Here is a 19,870-nt window from a genome sequence, read left to right as displayed (position 1 = left end):
TTTCATTGTTTCAGTCCGTTCCCCATATTTAATCCAATTGAACTTCACATTTTACTGAGTTCCATGGGTGATTGTTTACGGGATTTTTTGGATAATGTTCCATATTTATAAGCAAGAAGAGCCAGGCCCAGTGCTCCAACTCCAGAAAGAGCAAAAAGCACATACAGCGCGATTTCGGCACTGTGTGACGTTAAGTCCAAGCCCAGGAAGCGCACACTGTCAGCCAGTTCCACTGCCGTGGGGACCGTCGGGGTCACTGTGCAGGGGAAGACAACAAGAATTAGTACCCAGCCCGTTGTGAACTTACTCATGTACGTGTGCATCGCTTCTTCCTTCCTCTGCAGGAGGCTCAGTGCTGCTGGGCATGGCCCTGGCTGTAGCTGTAGGTCTTTGGGATCAGGGACTGACACAATTCCAGCTCAGGGGAAAGGCACAACCCGGGGTTAAGAGAGAGCTCTTGAGGCCAGAGGAGGGGCAAGTGTTCCCTGGCAGTCATGGCTAATAAAAATGAACCTCTGAACATCCCCAACTGACAAGTTAACATACTTAACCCAGAGAACACAAACAATGGAAGTATTCCCAATGCTTCTTAGAATGCAGTCAAAATTGTTTTTTAAAATATACTTGCAGGACTACTAGATGGGCATGACTGGGGAAACATCCTATGAATCAGAAAAGAGTAGAATGGCCCAACTCTTTGCTGTATTTTCAGTACAGGCACATAGCTGGGTGCTACCACAACATCCTTTAAAGTTATTCTGGCTTTGCAAACAGAAGTGACCTAATTCCACACAGCTACCTTTAGTCCTAACAGAGGCTGACTATCAGGCAGTTTGCTGCCAAAACCCTTAAAAATAATTTTGTAAAAATAGCTGATGTCTTTTAGGACCACAGCTTATAGAAGGTGTCTGGGTTTAGCATCAGACACATGATTTCTGCTGCATCACTCACCTTCAGGCTCCGGTTCCAGACAGGGATGTGGGCCTGCCGCTGGATCTGGAAACCCGTTGCAGCTTATGATCTGCGAGTAGTACCTGGCAGAGGCCTTGGGGAGCCGCGGCAGGCTGGGGTCCGTGTAGTTGACGTGGTAGAAGCCAAACTTCTCATCAAAGCCCATGGCCCACTCGAAGTTGTCCATCAGTGTCCAGGCCGTGTAGCCTCGCAGGTCGACGCCGTCCAGCACAACAGCTGCTCAGGAGCACACACAGCAGGGGGCTGAGCAGGCAGGCAGCACAGAGCTGCCCTCAGCCCGCAGTGCTAAGAAGAGGGCACCACACAAAAATGCAGCTGGGTGCAATGAAGCTATTTATTGCCAACCCAGCCTTGGGGGACTCACCACCGCCCTGTCCCCACCTCTGACACGTGCTGCTCTGAGGTGGTTCAACAGCCAAGTTACACCTAGCCACTGACCAGGGCAGCTCCGTCAGCCCTGGAGACTGCTCCTCTCTGCTCCCAAAATCAAAGCTTTCAGTACGCAAAGGTCTAAGTACAGAGAGAAGAACTTATCAACACACCATGGGTGTTCAAACAAGTGTTCATGGGGCCCTTGCTGCTAAAAGGCAGTGAACAAGTGCATTGGGAACACCTGGCAGTCAGCTCCCCTATGGCAGGGCAGCCAAACTGACCACAGCTGTAACTGAAACCAGGTCCCTGTGTGTGTTTGTTCTGAGTAAGGTGCTATTTATAGAACCAGCAGCAAAGAACCCTCTCTTGCCAGACGCAGCTGTACAAGGAAGCTGCCCTTATCCCACTCTACTAACCCCATGGTTTGCTCTGCCTTTACTTCATCTTTCCCTGCACAAGTCTCCGCACATCCAGAGGCTCACAGCAGCAGACCCAGAGTTAACCCCATGTGTACATGTAGTTGACAAGCGCATTGCCAGTGGCCTTTCAGCTCTGTACAGCTCGCTTTGTACGTGCCAGGCTTGTTGGGAGACACTGCTAATCAGCTTTAAATAGTCACTCTTACCTTTCAGTGCTTCATTAATGTAGTTCCGATGGTAATGTATCCGCCAGGTGTCGTTGAGATCTGTGTCTCCCCGTTCTGATACCCCATTTTCAGTCACATAAATGGGAAAGTCACCGTACTCTTCCTTTATCCACCTCAGGAGCTTTCGGAAACCAAAGGGCACCACCTTGAGCCAGAAGGACCCCGAGTTCAGCCAGGTGCGGTCGGTTACTGAAGCGACGCCCCTGTGGAGGAGGACACTGATCAGTCCTGTCCCTGGTGCCTGGCCCCGTGTCACTGCTCACCTGAGAAGTGACTGTGGCAGGGTGGGAAGAGCACAGAGTTCTGGGGAGGTAAAGAGCTACTGGTGCTCACAAACCTCCAGAAAACACCTCATACTTCACTTTAAGAATTACATTCTACCTTCATCGGCAGTCACTGAGGGTGTGCTGTGTGCCCAACTCATGAGCCTGCCCCATCTTTGTCATGTAAAGCAATTCCTACTTTCAACCTCTGATCCACAACACAGTGACTGAGCACACATCCCTGCAGTAATGCAGGACAGATGGCAGCATCCTCTAAGGGGAAGTTACCCCAATTCCACACAGTTTTGTGAAAATACCTCAGAAAACAGCCAATGTTCACCCTCATGAGTGGTCCCACAATTACCTTAATTCTCAGCACAAGGACTCATGAGCTCCTATAGTTTACCTTTTGTAACTTGGGAAAGAAATCAACGTGTCAAAAAGCTTGACTTACATATATTTAAGAAGTGATTTAGCTACTTAGGCTTTAAATTTAAGCTAAATTAATGTGCAGAGAGAGCCAACAACTGTTTAACAGCAAATACAGTAGTACCCACAAACCAGGATAATCTCCCTCTTCAAACTACGGCCTGGGGGAAGGAAATACAATAAATACTCTTGAGAGCTGATACCAGGTGGGAGGAGACTCAGAAGAGCTGATTCCTTCCTTTTAGTAGATGCTCTAATTTTCCTTGTTCTGTTTTAACCATTCATTTTGGGGCATAAAAAAGGGGCTTTTGTGAAAATAACAGCATCACAGGTATTGTTTGGGGATATTTTCCCTAGTATTGGTTATAAGAGCCTAATAAATCTCTCATGGCTTTATGTGCTGTTAGTTTATATTGCTTAGTTGGCCCAGGCTCCAGGCACGCACATTTGACTTGACCAGTAGCTTACATTTATATCTTACCTGTCAGAGTCATATGACAGGATGTCAGTAGGATAATTAAGGTTGTATGCTAAAACTGTAGTGTAGTGATTTAGACCGAAGTAGTCATATGTGCCTTTAATTCTTTGCTTTTCACTTTCAGTGAATTCTGGAAGTCTGCAACAAAAAACAGAGAAAAAGCATAAACCCATAGAAATGCAGCTCTTTTCAGGATTTCCCCTTCTTTTGTTTCTACCCCTCCCTCAGTCCTGGTGGCTAACTAAATGAAGCTTTTGCTAGAACTCAGGCAATTCATGTTGCCTGATGTAGAGTTCCCCAGGAGAGGAGCGGACCTTCCACTGACTGGAAACGAAACCCTGCATGGTTCACACTCAAATAAATGGTAGTGACAGAAACACAACCTCAGCACAGAGCTGCTGACAGCCACGGGGCTCCACAACCCAGTAACACCTGCTCTAGAGCAGGCAACAGAACTAAAGACGAGGCTGTTCTTTACCAGTCCTGCTGTTTTCTCTTGCTGTGCTTGAGCTCAGAAGTACTTTGGAGTTAGAGAAGTCAGAAACTTTCCCTAAGAGCACCTGTAACACTGACGTGACTTCGTCCCTATATCGTTTTATTCCGGGACCCAGAAAGATTAAACTGGCACAGGGTTTGTCTTCACTGAAGCAGTTTGTGGGCTGTAACACCGAGATGTTGAAAAGCCCAAAGGAAAGATGAAGGAAAGTAGGTAACGTGTTTATAAGTGTATTTGTGTGGGGCAAGAGGCTTTCAAGTAAAGATATAAAGTGGCTTTCAGCAGGAGTCAGAGCAGTGCTGGAAAGAAACAATACAAACAAGCTCAACAGCTGAGAAAATCAGATGAGGTGGGAGGCACTTCCGTACTGGTGACCTGGGGACCTACTCCACATTCAGCTGGATCACCCAGAAGGGAGCTGGAACAACGTGGCCAAGGCCCCCCACCCATGAAGAAACGCAGAGCACAGGAGAAGCGCAGCAGAGAGCTGCACCCTGATCTTCTTGGAGGAAGACAGGAAAACCCAGAAGAAACTGGTAACTAGCCCAGGTCAGGGGAGCTCTGCTAGTTAATCCCAAAGCACTTGGTTCCCTCCAAAAGGGAGGCCTCAGAGAACCTTTGGGATCTCAGCTCTACATGATCACTGCTGTGGTGAGAGAGCAAGAAACAGTCAGGAACATCCAAGGTGCCCTGAAGCAAGGGAGAGTTTTCAGTTCTCTTTTAGCCAGAAAAGAGAGAAAAATCTTTTGGGAATTCAGTCCCTAGGCAACCACTGCTCAACGTGCACTCCTGGCAATTCGGTGATGCTTGAGAGTTCGCTCTTAGGCTGAGGACAGGACTTCTTCCCTAGACAGAGACACTTGGGCACTTCAACTCATAAGGCAACACACAGTGACTGTGCTCTTATTTGTGGTAGCAACCACCAGAGAAGAAATAACATTTAAAAAAATGCTCAAGAATTCAAATATTTTAGGCACATTAAAAACAAGATTTAAGTCTTGAAGAGCCCTGCCTTTGCTGCAGAGCACACACCAACTCTTCTGTCACCTCCCTCATTTCAGAACAAGGGGTCTTATCAGAAAGGACTGATCAGCAACACCCCCACACCTAATATACCCCCAATATTTTCCCGTTGAGGGGACAGATTTTTACCGCACCATTTCACCAGAATCCTTCCACTTAACAGCACCGTCAAAAAAGCAGGTTTCAGCACAGCAGGGAACACGAGAGCACCTGTGTGCCTGTGCTCTTACCGAGACTGCTTCAGACCCTGAGCCAGGCTGCGCTCCCGAATCCTCGTTTTCATCACTTCGTTGTAATCACCGTTTTTGAAAATGGGGTGAGCAAACCAACCTATGAAAAACTAACCCAGGAAATAAACTTAAATTAGGTATCAAAACAAGGGACTTCAGCATTCCTCTCCATTTGCTGCTTTACACGTAGTACCAGATTTATAATGAACAAGCACAAAGAGATATGCAGGGATGTCCATGTAACGACAACAAATTGAATAAGCTGGAACCACAGTCATATTTTGTCTCAGCTCCACTGCATTCTCAACCAGCTGCCAGAAGAAGGTGGTGTATTAGAGAAGCAAGGAAATGTATCTGAGATGCCAGCCTGGGCTCTGGGCAGCTCCAGATGCCAACCCAAACACTCTGCGAGCAGCCAGGAGAGCTGCGGCTGCCTGTGTGCCTCCTACCTGCAGGTAGCGCCTGGCAGCATCCCAGTCCTCCTGTTTGTGGGGGTTCCTCGGCTCTGCCCAGTCCGAGTTGATGGTGATGGAGATCAATCCTCCCTGTTTGGGCCGGTACGTCTCGTTGTACAGGTGCCAGGCTTCTGCGTGGGCCTTTATCAGGTTGTGCCCCACTATATAAGGGGCTCGCCCCGGCCTAACGGAGATTCCTGCAGAGACAGCGACAGCTCAGGTGCTGGAGCAGCCATCCCCAGCTTCCCCTTTTGCTTCCTCCCAGGTAAACACATCCAAGACACCCAGAGCTGCACTCCTCTGAGAGAAATAAACCAGCTGCCTGCTATTAAATGCAATGTGCAGCACCTGGGGCCCTGAGGCCCAGCCCAGGGCTGAGATACTGCCTCAGCAAAGCTTTGAAACCGTGCTCAGCAGCCTCACCTGGAGCAGCTGTCCCAAAGCCATAGCCAAGACACGCCGTGATGTAGGGTTCATTGAAGGTGATCCAGAACTTCACCTTATCTCCCAGCCTCTGGAAAAGCAGCTCGGCGTATTCCTTAAACCTCTGAACTATGGTATCGTTCTCCCAGCCGCCGACGTTCTGCAGCGCCTGCGGGAGGTCCCAGTGGTAGATGGTCACCTGCGGGGAGCGAGCAGAGAAAGGGCTCAGCCAGTCATTCCTTCCTTTCATGGATAGGGACAACAAACCAGCCTCATTTCCAAGCATAAACCCTGCTGAGATCTGCAGCTAGAAAAAGGCTGTTTTCTTCTGCGTTTCAATAGAGTAGGAACTTGGCAAAACCATGAACAAATGAGTAAAACAGTTCTGCACAACAAGAACATCTGTAATTCTCTCTTACACTTGCTCATCCCATCTGTAAATAGGTACATTTTTGTAGCTTATTTATAACTTTATAATTTATTTATAACTTTAGAATTAATTTATAACTATACACTTTGTATAACTTATTCTTCTCCCAAGAACACATCCGAACCGTGTTAAATACCAAATTCCTATAAAATTCATTAATCTCTGTAAAAAAATTCCCATTAGGAGGGACTGTTCCATTTCAGTGACACTAATCCTACAACTTATTGACATATTAACCAAATATGTGACAAATGTGTCAGTGACATATTAACCAAAGCACTCCCAGCAAGGAACCCAAACACTCTAACTTAGGACCAGAGTCCAAGCTGACAGAAAGCCTTCTGGGCTAAGCAAGGAGTTTCTTAATGGGCTATAACTCAAAAAGCAAGTGCCTAGCAAGTGGGAACAAGGGCCAGCAGTACAGAAGGCACATAAAAGCACCGCTTGGGCTTTTAGGAAATAAGAAAGGCCAAAGCCCTCCCAATTCTGCAAGTCCACTGCAAGAAAAAAGCTCTGAGAAAACTTGGGTGGGCTGCTGAGAAGCTGCACAGTGTCAGAAGCACAGAACAACCTCCTTGCCTCGCCCTCCCCAGACGAGCACCTTTTCTAGGGTGGTTTGGGGGGACCCGGCCAGCAGTGGGGAGGCAACAGGTTGGTGGGACTTGGGAAACAGCAGGGTATTTGGGAACAGCCAACAGTAAGGCTACTGTGATCTCCTGGGTAGTAACTGTGAATGTATCCCTAAATTCCTAGCACATTTACCTGTTCAAAAAACATGTTTCCTCCCGGCACACAATGAAAAAAAATTCTCTGTGAAGGAGGGAGTAGACTTAAACACACACACGTGCTCTGAGTGTCAGACTTGGGTTCTGCTACTGGCCTACACATCAACGGGTCTTAACGGGTCTTGAACAGCCTGGGAAGTTTGTAAGGAGTGAGGGTTTCCCACATAGGGATCAGAACACAGGGATAAACCAGAGAAATCTCAGAGTCGGCATCTCATCTTTCAGCATCAGGATAATTCTCAGCTCCTGCACTCCTGGATTTCCACATTCACAGTTACCTGGGGCGTTATGTTGGCTGCCAGAAGTGCGTCAATCAGCCTTTTGTAGTAGTTCAGTCCCGCTTCGTTGATGTAGCTGGTGGTCCCGTCTGGGAGAACACGGGACCAGGAGATGGAAAAGCGGTAGTGAGACACCTTGAGGTTTTTCAGCATTTCCACGTCCTCCTCGATCCTGTGGTAGCTGTCACAAGCCACGTCCCCGTTGTCGTTATTGCTGATTTTCAAGGGAGTGTGAGAAAACTGGTCCCAAATGCTAAGCCCTTTCCCGTCTGCTCTCCATGCTCCCTCAATCTGTAATTGAAGATGGAGGAGGGAAGGGAGAAACCATTAACAACCCCAGATTTACATCTTGGCCCAGCAAAGAATTCAGCCTTTTGGCCTTTGTGGCACCACATGATCTGTTGACTTATCAGCTTAAGCCTTGAAGCAGTAACGTTGGCTGCACCAAACTAGTAAGAGCTCTTGGGCCTCACAGCACAGAAATTTTACCAAAGTGCAGTGTCACAGGGGAGGTGTTGTGGCAGTTCAACCTGCTGCTCGGTGTTTGCTGGTTCCTGTGAAGCCCGTGCTGCTGTCTCAATTCCCGCGGTATAACTACGCCGTTAGAAGGGAAGAACTTGGAGATAAGTCAGGCAGTTTTTACAGCAACCCCCAATTACTGTAGAACCTAATGTTACAGAAGCTGTGGGTGTGTCATCCAAAATGAATTAACGGCCACCAGTACCCCAAGAGTCAGCCCTCATTTCCTAACCTGGTACGCTGCTGTCGCTACGCCCCACCAGAAGTTCTTTGGAAACTCCCCGTAGAGAAACTCATCCTCCTTGGGCAGCGGGATGCCGTTATTGCGGATGATTTCTGCGTAGTACACAGCCGAGTGCTTTGGGGTTCTTGGCCTGTTGGGATCATCAAAATCGACCTGGTGCAGCCCAAATCTTGAATCATAGCCATTCAACCACTCGAAGTTATCCATAAAAGACCAAGCGTTGTATCCTCGCAGATTAACACCGTCCAGCTTGTAAGCTGAAAGACCAGAAGCAACGGAAGAGCATCAGTGATACATCGCGCATTGAAGGAACCACAAGGAAGTCACTTGCAAACACACACACACTGCCAGCTTCACAAAGCTGAATGGCACTAGACCAGAAAAATCATGAAAGACCTCACAGTCAGAGGATACGAATGGCCATGCAAAGGAGAGCATAAAAAATCACCATTTATGTTGCATTCAGGATGTTCAAAGACTGCTAACAGCTGCTTTTAAAAACCACCTGTCAGAGAATCTAAAGGAGTCACCAGACAGAGAACAAAAGCAAAGGTTTGTACCTTTTAAAGCTTCATCAATGTATGTTTTGTGGTAAAGGATCCTGGTGTGGTCATCAACATCCGAGCTGCTATTTATCCCCACCCCATTCTCAATGATGTATATCGGGGGATTGCCATACTCCTCCTTGATCCAGTTCAGCATCCTCCTCAGCCCCCAGGCCACAGCCTTATGTTCAGAAATTGCTGAGGAAGGCCAGGAGCTGTCAATACTTGTCGAAACTTCCTGGTCGTGTTCGTAAGAGTAGGGCTTCAGAGGGGTCGTTGTATGGGTTACGATTTTGGAAGTGTAGGTGTTGAAGTAGAAGACATCTGCTGTGCCCCGGATGTAGTCACGCTCCTCGGCTGTGAAAACGGGTAGGCGGGATGACGGCAGGTTCTGCAGCTCGCTCCTGTTCCCAACTTTCCACTTCATGACCTCAGGGTAGTCCCCGTTTTTGAAGATCGGGTGGGTAAACCACCCCACCAGGAACTGCAAGTACCTGTCTGCAGCTTCCAGGTCCCTGGGGTTACTCGGTGTCTTCGGCTCGGCCCAGTCGATGTTGGGACACAGAGAAATGACCCCTCCCTGGCTTGCTCTGTATTTGTCATCGTACGTGTGGTACACCCTGGCGTGAGCTTTCAGCAAGATGTGTCCCACCTTGTAGGGAGTGCTCCCGGGGTCTTTGACGCTGGGTGGGAATGTCCCCAGGCCGTAGCCAATCCATGCAATGACTTGGGGTTCGTTGAACGTGATCCAGAACTTCACTCTGTCCCCAAAGGTCTGGAAACAGAAGTCTGCAAAACTATCAAAGAGTTCGATCAGCAAAGTGCTCTCCCAGCCACCGATGTCCTGGAGAGCCTGGGGCAGGTCCCAGTGGTAGAGGGTGACGATTGGGGTGATGTTGTTTGACACCAGCCCGTCAATGAGGCGGTTGTAGTAGTCAACTCCATGTCCATTTATCGAGTCGTTCCTTCCAGTGGGGAAAATTCGAGGCCAGGACAGAGAGAAACGGTAGTTCTTTACCCCTAAGGCTCTCAGCAGATAAATATCTTCCTCCAGCTTGTTGTAGCTATCGCAAGCTACATCGCCAGTGTCGTTGTTAACTATATTCCCTGGCACATGGGTGAAGTTATCCCAGATGCTGGGCCCTTTGCCATCAGCATCCCAGCCTCCCTCTATCTGGTATGCAGAAGAAGACACGCCCCACAAAAAGTCCTCCGGGAACGTCCCATAAAAGTACATGTCCCTTTCAAACTCTGTTTGAGATGAAAACTTCTGCCAGACAACCTTGGACTTGGAGGGAACTTCTGATGCTGGTAAATTTGGCAACTTTGACGGCATGGGTAGGTCAAACATCACCGGCGCAGGGAGTCTGTTTGAGACTTGGGGTGGGAAACCATTATTTTCAATAACGCTGGCATAGAAATAAGCGGATGCCTTGGGAGTCCTTGATCTGTTGCTGTCTTCAAAATTCACATGATGTAGCCCGAATTTTTGGCTGTACCCCACTGGGCCTTCAAAACCATCAATCAGTGATCGAGCAATGTATGACTGGACGTCAACCGTGTCTAGTTTCACCGCTGCCACAGAAACAGCACAAGATTGTTAGTCAACGGGACATTTTCTGAACACATCATCGCCTAACACAAGCACTACAGCAGAGGGTAACGGGGCGATAGCCAAACATTTGGGAATGGACTTCCAGGGAAAACAAAACAAAACAATTAGAGCACCTGGCAAGAAGAGCAGTCAGCACTGCCATAGGAGCTGGTCAAAAGCTGAGTGATTAAAATGCATCAGAAGAGAAATATTTGAGTACAGCACACTTGTGCCCCTTGTAGCTCTTCTATCAGTCTGTTGGGAACTAGGTAAAGAAGATCAAAAGCTCTATACTGATCACCGACATACTTAATACAACATATTTAATAAAGTTTTCTGATGCTATTGATTTGTGTATCTGAAGAGAGGAACAGTAAAATCTCTATTTGAAGTCTCAGATCTATAGTTGTCCAGAACTTCAGTCACAAGCATTATTTTTTGCATCAGTTGGATACAGTTTGCAAAGATACAGCCGTACCTTGAACTTTACTCAAAATATTTGAGACCCAAACATCTCCCTAAAAATTCTAACCCTCAGTGGTGCAGGACGCTGTCGGTTATATCTGCCTTGTCAGTGAAGACTTCATTCAGTCCTGATCTATGAGATCTCTGTAGGTAAGGGCCTGCCTGCAGTCAGGTTATCTTCAGGAGAGCTGAAATAACAAACATTGTTCTCACAGAGAATGGCTTTAGGATCCAGGCTGTATTTGTCTGCATGTATGAAAGACCTGTTGCATGACCTAAACAGAACGGGGAGTTCCATAGCCCCACACAAATGGTGATGTTTTAAAGTTAATCATGGCGGAAGAGATAGATTAACCACTTGCCTTTACTTAAAATTAAAAAAACAAAACCAAATATGTACCTTTCAGAGCCTCATTGATATACCGGCGGAAATAATCCACTCGCAGAGTGTCGTTAATATGATCCCCTACGGGCTCTGTAGGCACACCGTTTCCTGCTATGTAAATTGGGATCTTTGTCCCAGTGTATTCCTGGGACACAAACTTCAGCAACCTTCTTAATCCCCAGGGGACCACGTGGATCCAAGCAGAAGCAGTCTTTGGCCACGCAGGATCCACATGCAAGGAGAAGTTCCCGATGCTCTCGTAGCCTGGTGCGCAGGTCCCGTTAGTCACGGCACTAACCAGGTGGGAGGTGTAATGGGAAAGCCCAAAAAAGTCTGCGGTCCCATTCACCCAGGCTTTCTCCTCCTCCGTAAACACAGGCAGCTGTGCAACTGTCGTGGAGCACTGCTGGTTTACCTGCTGGATCTGAGCCTTCAGGATGTCTGGGTAATCACCGTTAACAAATATGGGGTGAGCAAACCAGCCGAGCATGAACTGCAGGTACCGCTCTGATGCACTCACGTCCTCGGAGCTGGTTGGAGTCTTGGGTTCAGCCCAATCTGAGTTCAGCACCAGCCCCACCTTTCCCTGTTGCTGAGAACGGTACCTGTCGTTGTACAGGTGCCAGACCTTGGCGTGAGCCTTGAGAATTGTGTGAGCCACCTGGGGGCAGAGAGCAGAGGGATGGCTGTGTGTCACACTGCTTTGTGGGGTTTGGATTAAGCGTAAGAATCTGGCTGATTTCAGAATGGAAAATAAAAGCTAATATCCATGAACTACCCCATTTTCTGTGGAGTATCACAAATCCAACAGGCAGATAACTGTCTCAGAGGCCTCATTAGGCTTGCACATAGTTAAAAGTACAGAATCATCAGAGAACAACACAAGAATGGCAGCTGCAGGATTCCTGCATCCCCTACCTTGTAAGATGCAACTCCTGGGTCAGCGATTCCTGGAGGATGCTCGCCGGTGCCGTAGCCAGCATAGCTGATAACCCAAGGCTCGTGGAAAGTAATCCAGAGCTTGACCCGATCCCCAAAAGTGGCAAAGCAGAAGTCTGCGTAGTCCACAAAAGCATCTATGATGCTGTCATTCTGCCAGCCACCAAGAACCTGGAGAGCTTGCGGGAGGTCCCAGTGGAACAGAGTCACCATGGGCTCAATGTTAGCATCCAGCAACCTGTCAATTAACTGGCTGTAATAATCCACGCCCTTGGAGCTGATGGTCTCATTGGTGCCAGTGGGGAAAATTCTAGGCCAGGATATAGAAAATTTGTACAGCTGGGGATGAAGACCCCTCAGCAAGTAAACATCATAGCTGGTTTTATAGTAGCTGTCACACGCCACGTCTGTTGTCTGGTTCATGTAGACATGGCCTTCGTGCCCAAACCGATCCCAGATGCTCTCTCCTTTCCCATCCTCTGCCCAAGCTCCTTCAATATTAAAGGCACCCGTGGAGGTGCCCCAGAGGAAACCGCTCGGGAAAACACCTTGCAGAAAAGAATCCCTCTCCAATTCAGATTGGCTAGCAAACATTTCCCAAACTGTTTGATAGGAGGAGCGAGGGGTGAGAACTGCTTCTGGGCTCTCCTGTAGAGTACTGGCTTTGCTGAAAACAGAATAAAAAGGAATTACAATCTCCAAGGTAGATGCCAGTGCCAAAGAACTTGCAAATAAGGAGGATAAAAGAGTTGTTTACTTCCCACTCAGCTTATTTGCCACTTAATGTACAGTCCTTTTGTAATCTGATCAATCCAATCTCCTGCCACCCTTCATCTGGCAGATGAAGGCATCTCTGCATGATGAGCTTCTCTCCTAGGACAGATGTTATTTTATGTACTTAATTCCTTTCAAGTCCTTTCAGCAACTATCAGCAGATTTTACCACTAAAACTGTCATATATCTGCCTAACGTATTTGTTCCTAGAGGACACCTCTTTATTACAGTATCTGATTTAAGGGAGAAAAACCGTACCTTAAAACACGAGATGAGAAGTCCAATAGTTCATTCACATCATACCCAATTGTACGTGGTTTTTCTTTATTAAGAGCTGAAAACACACAATAAACGATGGGCTTAGTCACAAATGAGATGACAGACTGCGTGACACCACTTGAACATACAGTTACACCTTTTGAAATAAGAGTATATTTGTGTTTTGTTTGTTTGTTTGTTTTTAAATAAGTAATAATAGCTCTTTTTCCTCAAATCCAGTATGTTAGATTTGCATTTTTATACTTTTTATATGCTTTAGATATATATTTTTATATTCCAAGAGGGTTATGAAAGAAGCTATAAAATTATTTTGTCTAATAGCAGCGGTCTGGACAGGACAATTCTATAGTTTCCCATTCAGAGCCTAAATACAAAACTCTACCACTCCTTGAAACAGGTCACTCACCTGTGACGATGGCAGCTACTCGTATGAATGGATTTTCTTCCAGGGAACCACAGTCAAGGAATTTTAGAGTGAAAATCAAGATCTCTATGTCCTTCCAGAGATTCTGCAAAAACAAAATTAAAACAAAGAACTGTATGAAAATAAACAATGGCCAGCTAGTAAAACCCTGTTCTTGGCATCTGTTCTTTTAACACAGAACAGGAAACATCTAGAAGTCTGAGAATTAGCAATAACGTTCTTCAGAATTCATAAAACAGAGTAAGCATTAAATACCATCCCCCACTTTGATCCAAAAAAGCCCAATGCAAATCAAAGCATAAACCCCAGACACTTTTAGTTTGACCTCCCTTTGAAAAGCTCCGAAGTAGTATCTTGCTGTAAATGTTTGAACCACTCCAGCATGCAACCCTAGAGCTAATGAGTCAAATAGCTCCTTATTCTGCTCATTGGGTGCTGCATGACTTTCTTACGTATTTTAAGAATGCAATTCACACTCAGATGTATAATATCAGGTACTAGCCTATAACATCACTGCCATTATTGCTGCTATGTGATCTAATCCTTTCACAAATTTGTCCTAATTAATGTTTCTAGCATTGCCTTTACTGATGAGGACTTGTGAGTTTTGGTATTATAGTTGCAGAACCAGTGCTAGAATAAAATAAGATCTTTTTGTGTAAAGGTATTAGCCAAATCATATATCATATCTTTAGAATGTGATAAGAGGTTTTCCAGTCCTGGACAAAAGAATTATACCTGTTCAGTTACTAATGCATCAATAATGATCGCTGACCAAAAACATGGCCAACACTTTTGAACACCTGTCTTTAAGTCAGAAAAACAACGGGGAAGTTACAGTGAGCTGTATGCAGCTGTTTCCTAGTGTAGCTGCTGCCTGAGCTCTCACAGCAATCAGAACTGTTTAGACATGAATCAAGAAACACAAGCGTTCCAGAGATGCTCTGTGGGGAGTCTCCTCTTCTTGCAGCACACTTCTGGCAGGGAATAAGTGACTTGCCACAAGTACATGAAGCAAAGAGAGTTAAGGTAGAGCCTGGCATACTCCTTTTCAGGTTGCTATTACCTACGCTGCATGATCCTGAGGCGTGGCATATAATCTCCGTGCTCGTTTGTGCAGACACATGGACTACATACACCTCGATGCTGAAGGATTTAAGACAGTAAATTAATTGTCAATTACTTTGAATACGGTTTGAAGTCCTGTACCTGATCTCTTTGCAAAATAACGTGTTATAGATGGTCTATGAGGTTCAGCAGAATTCTAAGAACAGCGATGGATTTGTTCTATCTGTTCTGCTCTATTACTAGAACTTCAATTCCCCAAGGTAGCCATGAAGTGAAATGCTCATTTGCACACTGTTCATAATGGTACCTGGAATTCACTCATTTGCATGTAGAAATCTGTTTCGTTTCCACAACTGTACTGAAGGTTGAGAGATAGAAAGTCTACCGAATCCTGGAAACAAGAAAAGGAAGAGAATCATCCTGGAAATTTATTTTTTTGCAGGTATTCTGTTCAAAATATAAAGTTGTTAAATGTTAGATACAGGTACATTGCTGAAGTAAGAAGCCACACAGCTACGTGGGACAATACAATGAGTACAAACTGGGTGGTGTATGGAGAGATGTCTGTCCTAAACAACAATACTACATTTTGAAGAATTAAATGAAGTTGTAAGAACATTTTGTGCATTTAATATTCCTGATTTACAACTGATTCTTTAAATTAGTAAGATCGGTTACTCAGAGACTAACCAGGCAGAGAAACCTTTATCAGCATGTGGTTCAGGGAGGCTTTATCAATAATCCTCTGCAGGAAGTTCACTTCAGAAATCTTTAACCGTTGCACACTACCAATGTTACTCCACTAAAGGTCATTATATTCAAGGGAATAGATAGTATTCTTTTATTAAACTGGCTGCTGAAGTAGGCATAAAAAATTGATAAGCTTCCAGTTTATTTTTCAGTTCAAGGTTGTTTTTGTTTTTGTTTTTTTTTTTCCAGTTTAGTCAGCTCATTTAGTACTTCTTTCCTCCCCATACAAACCACACCTTGCTTATATCGCTGAAATGTCATGCCTGCGTCAGCACTTATCCTATCATTGAATTTTGAAGGACTGTGAATATAAGCCAAAAACCTGCACTGGCATTCGTTCACTGCATCCCGCATCAACGTTATCTAGGTGAAAAGAAGTACTGATAGAGGGTTTGGTCTTTATACAAAGGATGTCATCACCTTTGTAGAAAATAGGTTTTCCTCATATTGTGCTACCCCTGTACAACTAGACCACTTGTAGCAGAGCTCAGGCTGTGCTTTAACATATTAACTACTATTTTTAAAAAGATACCGAAAAAAATAAAAGTTTTTTTTTTTAATCAGTTGAGCATTAAGTAGACTTGTCAATAAAAGAGCAATGGGTATACACTATTTAAGCATGTATGTTGCTAAAATTGCCAATTATGAAATATGTCTCCATATATTTTAATCACTGCTCTCTAGCCAAGAAGGGATGTTGAAGTATTTTTTAAAATATTTCAACATGTGGTTGAAGTATTTTAAGAGTACTTCAAAGCTTCTACAAAAAAGCTTCATGATTGAACTGATCAAAAAAAAATAGATTTTACCCTATTGGTCAGTTTGCTGAAATTGTATTTAACTTGCAATAGGCCACTTGATCTTATGCATAAAAATCAAGTGAAATGAAATAAAATGGAAATAATTTTGGAAATCATTCCATTAAGGTGTTACCTGAAGAGAAACTGAAAGCAGCTCTGATGAAGCACTATCCAAGCCATGATCCATTCCTAAAGCAATGGACAGCTTTCCACCTTGAAGAAAAGGAGACAAGCTATTAGTAGTGTATTAAGTACAGATGAAGAATTTTGGGTTGCTGTAGTTACTTTAAAATAAGTTGGAACTTTTTGAATTTGTGGATTATCAGTCAGTGCCCTAGGTAGCTGATTTCAGAACATCCATTATTTTATCAATAGAGAGTTGCAGAAGGTAGAAATTCAAAGGCAGAGCCCAAAGAATCTTTTTCAGTGAATCTTTAAGATGTTCATGAGGAGCAATAACAATGTTATTTGCAGGATCTGAATAAGATCTGAATACAGCCATCCAACAGGAACCATTCCACTCCATGGATAATAATAATAATAATTCTCATGCCTTTGTGGTTTTTCTATGGTGGTTTATTTTTAAATACCCATTCTGTGCTGGACCACGGAGAAAAAAAAAGACAGGAACAGAGACAGCCCCAAAACAAACGAACAAAACCCCACAAAATACAAGGAAAGTACGTGAATACAAAACCTGCAAACTGACAGTAGAACATGGCCCTGGCACAGGCTGCCCCAATAGGCATGGCTGCCCCATCCCTGGCAGTGCCCAAGGCCAGGCTGGATGAGGCTTTGGGCAACCTGGGCTGGTGGGAAGTGTCCCTGCCCAGGGCAGGGGGGCTGGAACTGAATGAGCTTGAAGGTCCTTTCCAACCCAAACTATTCTATGAGGCCTGTGTTCTGAAGCTACTACCATCTACAAAATAGCTTGATCGTTAGAGCTTTGTTAACATACACACACGTTAATAAAAAAAAAAAAAAAAAAAAAAAAAAAAAAAAAAAAAACGAAAAACAGGATATTTTATTTTCCTTTTAGGTTAAAAGTAACTATCTGGTTTCTTGTTGGTTTATTTGACACACTTCATTTCACTTAAATGAGAAATTATATATAAATACACACACAGAGATACATGCCTACATTCCCCACAACTACTTTGGCTATCAAGTAAAATGGAATTACCAGTAATCATAAAAAAATATCAAAATAAGGTATTTGAAGGAACCTGTTACTCAAGTATTCCTATGCAATTCTGAGAGCACTGACAGCACATTCAGAGGTTACATGTAGCAGTTGCCATTTAATCTCATTACAAACTATTTTGTGAAAAGGTCATACACAAAAATCCCTCTGCCTATTCTTACCTGCCAGTGAGTATTTCTCGTGGTAGACACTATAAGCTCTCTGATGAGCAGCAGCCAGGGCCTGGACACGGAGCTGGGGCTCATCGTAAGGCAGGCTTTTCAAGACCTCTGGCAGGTCACTGAAAGTGAGCCACACATCAACCAGATCCCCAAAAACATTGAAACTAAACTCTGCATAGTCCACAAAAAGGTCAGCAAAAGCGTTGGTTTTGTTGCCTGCAGCCTGTGCAGCCACATTGCCAGGGATGTGCTTGTGATGCAGAACTACCACCGGCCTGAGGTTTGCAGCAACCAGCGTCTTGAGCAGCTGCTGGTAGCACTGCACTTGAGCTTCGTCTGGCTTTCTGGAATCCCCCTTGGGAAGAATGCGCTCCCACGGCAAAAAGATTTTGTAATGCGTCACCCCAACCTCATGAAGGTGGGAAAAGTACTGGGGCAGCTCGGAAGTCGCAGGATCTTGTTGGCAAGGGTAATCGCTGGCTTCAGCCACAGTAGGGCCTGGAGCTTCTTTGGTTAGGATGTGGTTTTGCAGCTGGAGTCTATGTACAAACTCCCTGGGTAGAGGTCCAGCAATGGCCACAGAGATCTGAGCTAACTCCCCATTGATCCCAAAGCTGGGACAGGCTAACATGAAAAAGACAACTATCGTATAAACCAGCTCCATTTCTGGATCTGCTTCACAAAGTTAGTCCATCCCATTTATATTATAGTGGAAGTAATATTTAACCGAAATTATCTATTACACAGATAAGCCTTCCCAGAACCAGCTGACACACTCAAATGATAACATATCAGGACTTTCAGTTAACAGACAAACAACTGAATAAATAGATAAAAATCTTTTTATGATAAACAGATCTGTCAAGCAATAAGTTGGAGAAAGGTCATTGTGAAACACTGGGTTCATTTTCTGCAACATGCAGGTTTCCCTTTATACTTGAACATAAATTGACACTCACTGACACCACTTCCATTTCAGAGGAAGAGAAAGTAAGTAGACAATGTTTTTCATCTCCTCGCCTTTTGTTTTGGTTTGGTTTAAAAGCAATTCTAGCACAGTTCTGGATGCAAAAATAACAAAACCAATTACCTGCTTTGATGGGGCTGGGTGCCACCGCTCAGGTGAGCAGGAGGGGAGGGAGGCTCATTTGTGCTGTTGTTCTTGGGTTCGTGAAGGAAATCTGAGAGGTGGCATCTTACCCCCTTGGAAAAGTGGTTGTTACATGAATTCAGGCAGCAGCAACATGTGTTCCCATTCTAATAATATCAGGAAATTCAAATAATATATTATTGCTTTCCAAAGTACTCCCTCCTTCAGCCTTGAGAAGGCATGCACTCACATAGATCGCCTACCTAGGTTGCTGCAGGAGGAGATAATTCTACTTTTCTACATCCAAATACAGCAAAATGGAAGAGCTGAGAACATTTGCCTGGAACTGCCATCTGTGCTGCCTAAGTGCAAAACATGTTTAAATTAACTAAATAAAATCCTACATAAACTATATTGAAACTATATTGAAAAGTCAGTCCTATTTCCCAGTTTATTTCCCTTAACAAGCAGTTTTTGTCTAAAATACTGATAGAATCATTTGGGCAATATATGTTCTCAAGCAATCTTTTCTTTGTTATTTAAGTCGTAGTAGAAACTCTCTCAGCTTCTGCTGTTACTCCCAACAGCCAACCTCCTTGCTTATACAAGGACTGACTATTTGATTCTCAGCCAACTATTTTATATTAAGAAGCCTTGAAAAGCTTCCTGAAACATTGTGCTTGCTGTTCTGAAAGCATAAGTACTTTTTTTTTTTTTTTCCTCTAGTGGATTTGACAAGCTTGACTAGGAACTTTACAGCACCACCTGCTGCTGATTTCTCAGTACAGCCGTGTTAATTCCAGAAAGAGAAGACCCCTCTCAACCTATGGAACATATAGAACTGTAGGGAAAAGTAGAAAAAAAACACTTACTTTCTCCTTACAAGAAAGGATTAATACAAATGCTTATTAACAAAGATCAGGATAGGGGAAGAAGGAACGTATAATGAAAAACAAATATTTCTTTCCCTGTCCTTATTTTAAAAGTAAGTTATGAACAATATAGAATGAAATAAGACTTGTTGCAGGTGGGCAGTTCTTTTTAATGCAATGAAGCATTTGCCAAGATGCAGTTTATGAAAAATATTAGCAGAGCAACATTATTGCATATAGAATTAGTGCCCACTAGTTTGAGTTCACAAGATTAATCTGTTGATGTGAGCAGGCATCCAATTCAATTGGATTGATTTCAAATTTTAATAAAAACTACTGAGGACTGTGAATGAATGATTAAATAAGAATTACTAATCAAATGTAAACTAACAAAAAGACTTCCAAAACCCATAGATAAGTATCACCTCCAGTACAGCTCAAAGAATTCCTGATGTAGAATTCCTAAGGTGACAGAGT

At 44.4% G+C, this 19,870-nt stretch overlaps 1 protein-coding gene across 1 annotated transcript; it reads right to left on the bottom strand.

Moving 5' to 3' along the window:
* Positions 1-44: 44 nt before the first annotated feature.
* LCT (lactase) lies at positions 45-18,095 on the bottom strand (the record flags this gene model as incomplete). The annotated part of the gene is made up of 17 exons (XM_084288595.1): positions 45-256; positions 952-1,188; positions 1,970-2,193; positions 3,164-3,298; positions 4,910-5,019; positions 5,359-5,561; positions 5,788-5,986; positions 7,281-7,571; positions 8,032-8,300; positions 8,604-10,163; positions 11,048-11,693; positions 11,951-12,638; positions 13,004-13,079; positions 13,431-13,533; positions 14,824-14,907; positions 16,200-16,279; positions 17,432-18,095. 17 exons carry the CDS (start codon positions 18,093-18,095, stop codon positions 45-47), a joined length of 5,781 nt encoding a protein of 1,926 aa, XP_084144721.1.
* Positions 18,096-19,870: the final 1,775 nt, after the last annotated feature.

Source organism: Netta rufina, assembly GCF_964035555.1.
Source record: "Netta rufina genome assembly, chromosome: 6".
Classification (NCBI taxonomy): domain Eukaryota; kingdom Metazoa; phylum Chordata; class Aves; order Anseriformes; family Anatidae; genus Netta; species Netta rufina.
Note: the sequence above shows the minus strand (reverse complement) of the source record. Positions and strands in the feature narration are given on the sequence as shown.